General features: G+C 48.9%; 1 protein-coding gene across 1 annotated transcript in view; it reads right to left on the bottom strand.

The window, feature by feature from the left end:
• Nucleotides 1–2,693: 2,693 nt before the first annotated feature.
• Nucleotides 2,694–8,455, bottom strand: part of ICE1 (interactor of little elongation complex ELL subunit 1) — a 52,941-nt gene continuing 47,179 nt past the window's right edge. The window contains exons 18-19 of the mRNA XM_019743375.3: nt 4,872–4,970; nt 2,694–3,734 (exon numbers count right to left, since the gene is read on the bottom strand). Of these exons, the coding sequence (XP_019598934.3) occupies nt 3,553–3,734; nt 4,872–4,970 (281 nt within the window). The 3' untranslated portion in view covers nt 2,694–3,552. The remainder of the gene's footprint in view (nt 3,735–4,871; nt 4,971–8,455) is intronic.

Genomic DNA, 8,455 nt, shown 5'->3' with positions numbered 1-8,455 from the left:
CCCTGGAAGGTGCTGGGCTGCACCACCTTTTCCAGCAGGGCAGTCGGAGACCCACCTGGCCCCACATGTAAACCTTGGCGTGCAGGGCTGTGGGAGGCGGGGTGGCCCTCGCCAAGTCAATGTCGTTCACAAAACCCAGCACCCATAGCTGCAAGCAGACGCTGCTCGTCAGAACGGGACTGTAGCGTCTCTCATCGGTGCCTCACCCACAGTCCTACCTTTGCCTAAGAACCACTTAACTGTGCCGAGCACACTGACCGATAGTGACGCAGCTTCAGTTCACGGAAACAAGCCCAGTGGACTGCGACAGAAACGTCATGCTGCGAGTCGGTCTTCCTCAAGTTCTCTTCAGAGGCAGGAAAAGGGACCTCCTGTGTGCTTCACAACCAAAGCCAAGTCCTCTCAACTTCTCTGAGCAAGTGTCAGCCACACGGAAGGGGACAATGTTCAAAGCAATGGCTGACTTTCAAAACTCCCCTTTCTAGAACATTCCTGATTAAAGCCTTGCTTGGAAACGGAGTCTGATTAACCAGGCTGCTTGACTGAGCTCACACCTATGCGCTGTATTCACACTACAGATTCTCTACAATATGGTTAGGAATATCGTCTGAAAAGAACTGAGCATGTTCAATGTGGGCAGGATGACTGAATTACTTGCTCCTACACATGACGACAAGTAAGGAGAGAACCTTCCCACCCACCATGCTTACCCACCTGGCCACTTTACTTTTTTTTTTTTTTTTGGGGGGGGGGTCAAAGTGTTTGCTTTAGGATCATTAAAAAAACCCCAGGGAAGAATTTGACCAAATAGGCAAACTATCTGCTGCTTTTTGGAGTGTGTGTGGGGTATGCTCTCAAATCCCACTGATTTGACACGCTATCCCTTCACACTTTTCCTCATTTACTTTGGCGCTAATAGGCCTGGCAGGAACATGCAGTCCATTCCCACCGTGAGCAGAGCAGGGCTCCCTGACAAGGCTCTCAGGGTGTGGACGTGCCTGCCTCCTGCCTGCCTGGAAAAGCCTCCTCCTGGCAGGGGCAGCTCACGGGCCAGTCTGCAGTGCCCTCTAATGGCCACAGTGCAACTCTTTCCATCCCCAAGTACAGACCCTGTTTCATGTTTTCTTCAAGTTAAATATGTGGGTTACACTGTTATATCTCATCTTAAAAAATGAAGCAAGCGATGTGACTGAGTTGTCTCTGGAAAATTACAGCTGGAAGTACCGTGTACGGGCTGACTCACTCCCTGGGAATGCACAGCTGAGGGCTCGCTGGGAATGCACGTGGGGACAGAGCTCAGATGTCCATTACAGTCACTGGCCACACTGCTCACTGCCCCTCACTGCCCACTCAGAGCAGCTCCTTGGGCCCCGGGGCCGTCCGTGACTGCCTAGCGGCCAGACCAGAGTGCGGCCTGGCAGGAGCTGCTGCAGGGGCAGCGTGCCAGGCCTTTGGAGGGCAGCTCACTAACGTCGGGGGACCCAGCTTGGGTGTCCAGGATCTGACCTGTGTGCTGCTGGGGGCACAGACCCGATTCAAGCCTAACGCCCCACACAACTCTAGGTCCAAATGTCTCACTATTTCTTTAAAATGATAAAACCCCACAATGTTTGTTTGAGCACCAGAAATTAAATTTAATAACAGCTTAAAAGTGCTTCACTCTCTCAGAGTGACACAACGCCACAGGCAAGTTCAGGCCCATTTATCATCAGGTCACAACACAGCAGATGCCGCTGAGCCAACGCCACACACCAAATGGTCAGAGGAATGGCAACCAGGAGAAAATGTCAGGCGCGCTAAAAACACAAACTGCTGAGGTTAAAAAAGAAGTGAACCGCATGACAAGTTCCTTCACCAGGCTCGTTTTCCCCAAATCGTGTCTGCGGACCTGCTCTTCTCTCTGCTGACCTCCCTTGCACTTGGCTTGCTAAGCCGACTGTTACATGGGAAATGCCAAGGTCACCATACCCACAGGGGGCAAAACCCACCATCACTTGGCTGGTTCCTACCTGCCCCCCTGCTCCAAGCACAGCTGGCCACCTGCCTGCCTTCTGGGTTCCGGCAGGAGGCCACCCACCACCCCGCCCTCCCTGGCGTTTCCTGCTCCGCCCTCAGAAGGATTTATGGTCCACAGCCACCACCGTCATCTCCTCTCCCTCCCACCCGACAGGTCCCTGCCACAGAATAGTCAGTGGCTGCATCTGAGGTGCCACCTCTGCTCAGGCCTCCCAGGTCCCCGTGACTCTGACCTGTGTGACGGGGCAAAGGACACCTGCCGCTTGAACAGCGCTCCAGCTCATTCCTTGTGGGCCGCTCAGTACATACTGGTGGGAAGTGAGCACACCAGCCAGAAACTTACACAGGGCTACGCAGGGCTGTCCGTAAACCTCACTTGTTTGTTACAATTATTACGGAATAGTGGTCAAATGTGCTTTGTAAAGGGCGGCAACTAATGACACAAACATACCTAATGGTGAGGGGCCCTCGGCATGGAAGTATCTGGTATCTGACATCACTAAGAGCCTGTCGGACACTCAGAGTCAGTGGGACACTGGCCGCGTCACGTTTCTGCCCAGAAGCGGAGTCTCCTGCAGGATGGCCGGCGGCTTCTGGCTTTGGCTGGAGAACTTCCTTCCTCTTTGGTTACAGTGAGGTAACGCCAGCGTCACTCTTTACGGATCACAACAATCATGTACACGGCTTTTATTTTTTATTATAAAAACACATACAAGAGTTTTAAGAAACGATGACTATAAGACAAATCAGAACCACGGTGAGTTATTAAACCCATTTTCTCTGTACAGATACTAAAATTCCGAAGTGGAACATCACTGAATGTGAAACACATTGTAGCACTGTCCGTATGCACACGGCCCAGGGCTCGGCCCGTGCCTGGCTGTGAATCGTATGTACACGTCGCTCCCACGGCCTGCCCGCGAGCTGCCGCTCTCGATCTGCTTTCCTGACACAGGGTTAAACAGCTTGCGGGACTTAGAGACGTGAAGTAACCGCACTGACGTGAGTTCTCAAGGTTCTCCCGCTGGACTCTGCTCGAGCTGCACACTCGCCCTTGACGACTTCGCAGCCCATCGCCAGCTAAGGTAGTGGAGGGGTCTTCTAGTTCTCCTTTAGCCAATTTAGTTTTTCCTACTCATTCATTTGAGCGCAAAGCCCAGAATTAGCTCAGGAATCAAATCAATGCTTTTATATGAAATTCATTATAAAATGCCACTCATTTTTAAAAAGCTAAAAGGACACTTTCTGCAGCAAAAAAGGGCTTAGTTCAAGTGTCTGCTGTCTGATCGAGACACAGTAACACACTCCCTGTGTCATGTATGCACAACGGCCTTCAGTGAAATGCATGTGGTTTAGGGGAAGCGGCCGGGCCACTGCTCATGTGTCCTGCCTCCTTGCCACAGTGAGAAGAGCCTCTTGGCATGCTCTCTCTTCTGTATCTTTCTCTTGGAACCTCAGTTTGCATTCTGACAGCTGATGAATCTGTTTGTACTCGAGAATGTGAAGGCACTTCTGCGAGGCCGCGGCAGGCCAGGTTTAGCCGAGCCCCTCCCCACACAATGCGCTGACTTCCTCCAGGGAGCTGGCCACCACCGGCGGGACGCTGTGAGAGGTCTCTCTGCGCCACGCTTCCAGGATCTGGGATATTTCTGCTGGATTGCTGGGACTCAAGTCACAAAGAGCGTACACGGCTGCTAGCTGTATACCCCACGGTATATCTGAAAAGAGTGTTCACAGCAGTCATTACATAAGACAATGTTTGGTATTCAAAATTCAATAGTGTAATCTACTGAATACTCTTCAAATACAGAACACTCTCTGCCAGCAACGAAAATGAAATATAAAAGACCCACAGTGAAAAACTTAAGACTTGTCTATAAGTGGGGAAGAAAATGCAAACAGCATCAGAGCTCTCTGCAGGTCCCCAGAGCTGGCCTGCACGCCGAGGGCCGCCCCGGTGTCAGCAAGGGGCACAGGGCCAAAAAGCCCCTGCCCTCCCATGACCGATGCCAGGTCAGCTTTCCAAAGCAGTTCTGGAAGGATCGCACACCCATGTTTAAGTTTTAATAAAATGTGGTTTCCCCAAGCATTTGCCAAATACATAACTGCATTAAATATCCACTGGAAGTGTTAACAAATGGACTTTGAAAATGAAAACCATAGTGAAATGAGATCGAATGAAGAACAGCCGTCGTATCATAATTTCACATAGGAAATTACAGTACATGACTAGATGGCAGCACGTGACCATGGGACGTTACAGTTCTCATGCAGCATACGTTTACCTAAGAGTTATTTCATTAAAATGTAATTTAGTTAAATTTTAGTTCAAGTTTAATTCACTAAAATGATTTAGTTTAAAAATTTAGGTGTTATTTCATTAACATTCATTATTATATATTTCAGATGACTGTTAGTGATTTCATGCCCAACAAGGCAAACAGCTAGCATCTAAATTACACAGTATCACAACACCCACACAAATGTTAATGCTGAAAACAGAGCTAGTACTGCATCTTTAAATTACTTCGCCTACTCTACAAGGCTATTAGAGAAGCAGAGTGAGGCTCACAGACAAGACTTAAAAAAAAAAAAAAAAGCCTACCAGTAAGAGAAACACAATGATTTAAAAACCAATTTAAAAACACAATGATTTAAAAACCAATTCGCAACAAGGTGCGCGTGGGGCCAGGCGGGGCTCCGGGTCCAATGTCCACACTGCACACGGAGCCAGCCCACAGCTGTTATCTTCCTCCCTGTCCTCACCGACGGGCAGTGAGAGGCAGAGGGCCCACTGCGGACTCGGAGTCAGGCTGAGTAAGAGGAATTCAAGTGATTTACAACAGAAGTGTTACCTTCATCCCGGGCATGCTGTATGAACATACCGATAACCGAACTAATATTTTTCACAGCAGATGGAAAGCCTTCCTTCAAACCCAATTGGCCTAAACGACCTAGGGGAAAAAAAATAAACCAAAATATAAACAATCTGTGGTTAAATGTTGATCAACTTTTCATAAGAATTTGAAATGTTTTTCCTTTCGTAAAACATTATGTACATTAAGCTTACTGATTCTGAACTTTAGTTAAAATGGGTGCCTATTCTAAAGAGAAGACAGGTTAAACAGTAAGGCCTCAGGTCTCAAAAAAGCACCATCTGTCTTATGGGGTGTGACCAAAATGCCTACTCATCTCGTCTTTTACTCACATATACAGATGTTCTGCTTTCCCAGCTAAGTTATAACATAACAACAAAGGGAATTTACAGGGATGAATGGTTTCGGCAGGCTCAGTGTGAAATGGCCAGGTCCGAGTGGGTTAGAAGATGGCCTCTAAGACTCCTCGCATCAAACGCACACTTTGCTGCTGTAACGTGGCTGTAATGTGTGAGACAACGCTGTCACAACGTGGAGTGCGGTCCTCGGACCCCCAGGAGTCCTACCGTCAGGAAAACCTAGGGTTCTGAACCTCCCCCAGGGCTGAGACCTGCCTGATGGCGGAAAAACAATGGCTGACAGAGGCCCTTCTCCTTCACCAGGAGCCTAAGCCAGAGCAGCCACAGGGGCTCCAGGAAGTCCAGTCCCTCCCCACAGGACCTCGGAGGGGTGGGAAGTGCACGGGAAGCACGCCCACGGCACACCGGGCACACTGCTTGTGTTTGGGAAGGCTGTGCAAGGTCTCAGAGGGGCGGGGAACTCGCCCCGTCCTCCATGAAACACCCACTTCCCACTGGAAGAATGACAAAGTACGGCTATTCAGACGGAGGCAGACGTTTTCTCAACAATGAATAAAGCGAGCCTGTCACTGTGAGGAAATTTATCCTTGTTGGCAATGATAAAATATGAGCCTTTAAGCAAAATCAGAATTTTAGAGAAACTTCCATCAGCCACCCTGCTTGACAGCTTCAAATACTTAAGACTTCTCTGGTGACTTTCAGTGATGATATTCATGTGTTTTCTGGACATTGTTGACATTTGGAAGACCTGTGTGTATCAGTATTTCCAAGTGAGTAATGCCCGTTACAAAATCATGAAGGGGCAAAAGGCACCTTCTGTGCCAGCGTTGCAGAGCAACGGGCTTTAGTGCAATGCAGAGGAAAGCTCACTGGCAGCGGGTCACGTTTCACACTGCAGCCAGCCTCTGACAGGGAGGAATGTCCACCTGAGACTATCTGCAATGTCCACGACTCTGAGAAGACGACAAAGTCGCCGCCTTTTATCTATTACGTATCAGTACAAGGCTGGCTCTGCTCCATGTTCTTAACCCAAACAACAGATTGCAAGAGACTGCGTACAGCGCAGAGGAGAAACCCGCTGTTTCACGGACCCAGACAGGACAGGGGTTTGCAACAAGCCCATGCCATTCTTGTTACTGTTATTGTTCGTTTGTTTTAGAAATATAGTTGTTTTTCATTAAAATTATTATTTATGTTAACATGTTTATTACTGTTCATTTTAAATGAGTAACTAAATATTTTTTAAATTTCTCAGCTTTAATTTCTACTACAACAATAACGGAAAGCTATAAGCTGAGTGACCGAAGTTCTCCTGGGGTCCTCACTAGGGGAACGGCACTCAGCTGAGGGCTGGGGCACTGGGATGACGCCTCCACCGGCCCCCTCATCTGGACCCCCCCCCCAGTGGGCCTGTGTACCCGCTGGCTTCAGAGCGGAGCCCCCGCGCCCCTGCCAGGCCAGGCCCACCCTCACACTGCACGTGTGTCTCTCAGAGGCCCTGTCCTGTGACCACATTCTCCCTCAACACGCCCGTGGGGCTCACATGATTCTTTTCCCCATGTTCCTCAGTTCTCCTGGCTGGACTAATAATCAAACTAACACAAGACAGATTAACTGGAGAAAATAACCAAATAAACTATGTTTATATGGGGGTCCCATGAGAGTATGAGACCTGAGAGCAGACTGGGAAGTTGACGCTTAGGTGCCATCTTGAACTAAGTAAAAGGGGTGGTGGTTTCGGACATCAAAGGGCTGGAGGGCAACTCATGAGATACAAAAGCACATGGTTGGTAAATAATTGTTTGCTGGTGAATCTTTAACAAGGAGACAAAGAGAGGACATAGACCACAGGGTCCTTGCAGGTTCCTCCATGTCTGCCATGCCGCGTCCACATCATACGAGTTACCTGTGATGACACCCCCAGTCCTGGAGCAGCTCCTCCATCTAAATTCTATTTGGCAGGTTAGGGGGAAAGTCAAAGGTTTTCCTGACTTTTTCTTGAAAGTAACCAGCTTAAAATAATCAATATCCCAAAAGAAATATTTGGGGGTGGCAAACTGTTTCCCTTCACTACAAGCATCTCCCAGGTTTACATGTGAACCCAGGACACCAGTCACTGTTGTGACTATGGAGAAACTGAGGCACAGGCACCAGAGGCAGTTTGATTCCTGTATCCCCTCCAGGAACGAGCTCCAGGCAAGTCACACACACCAGGAACGCAGTGACAGCACACAATCACTGTACTGCTAGGATCCCTGAACACCTGGATAATTCCTAATCCCGGATGAAACTATAAACATCTGGAGAACCCTAGATAGCCTCTCGGTAAGGCTGAAAACAGATGAGCCTCAGAGATTAGAAATTTCAAGTTGTCCATCACTCTTAAAACTCTCTGGGTGATGCTATCAGACCGCTAACTACAGGCCACGGGACCTGTGTGCCCACTGAGACAATCCATCAGGTACACTGGGCACCAAACTGCTGGCAGACACATAGGCAGGCTGTGTGCCCAACACAGCTCTGGGGTCATCCGGCCCTGGGAGGGCTGCTCCCACATGCCATCTGACTGCACTAGGCCGGCTTCCTTTCAATTAAAAGGACCTAATGAATTGGGTTTCATATGCTATTTCAATTAACAAAGCTTCCAGGGGTAAAACGAGAAGAGATCCTAAGTGTGAGGTAGATGGTTTGGGGTAAAAGAGTTAAATACATGACTTGACAAAGATGACACACACATTTCCTAAAGAGATGGGAAGAAGAGTCCCGCCAGAAGTCAGGTCAGCGAGTCCAGGGCGGCTCAGCCATACTGAAACATGCTGTACCCGCCACATCAGAGACACCAGCACATGCTCCACGCACACTCGGGGCGCATGAGGAGGGCTGAGGGCCGGCAAGGAAGGAGGCCCAACCCAGAGCGTGGGACTAGGACAAAGGTCAAGTCCCCAGGGTTTTCATTCCTGAGTTAGATGCAGGTGTGCGAAGCGTACGGTGAGCTAGACACTACCAAAGAGAAGCTCAAAGACCTGGAAGAACATGGATAGAAATCAACAAGTCAGGTTTTCTCCCTGCAATTAGACACTCTAGCTTGCACATCAACTGTGAACACATTGTTCTTAATTCACATATGGTTACTTTGTCTTGTGTAGTTTTGTTTGGAGCCAGAAAATTTGTATTTTTACAAAAGCTTCTCAGGCGATTTGGATG

This window comes from Rhinolophus sinicus, chromosome 3, assembly GCF_057876585.1.
Source record: "Rhinolophus sinicus isolate RSI-liver-muscle chromosome 3, RSI-T2T, whole genome shotgun sequence".
Lineage (NCBI taxonomy): Eukaryota > Metazoa > Chordata > Mammalia > Chiroptera > Rhinolophidae > Rhinolophus > Rhinolophus sinicus.
This window is presented reverse-complemented; position numbering and strand designations above follow the sequence as displayed.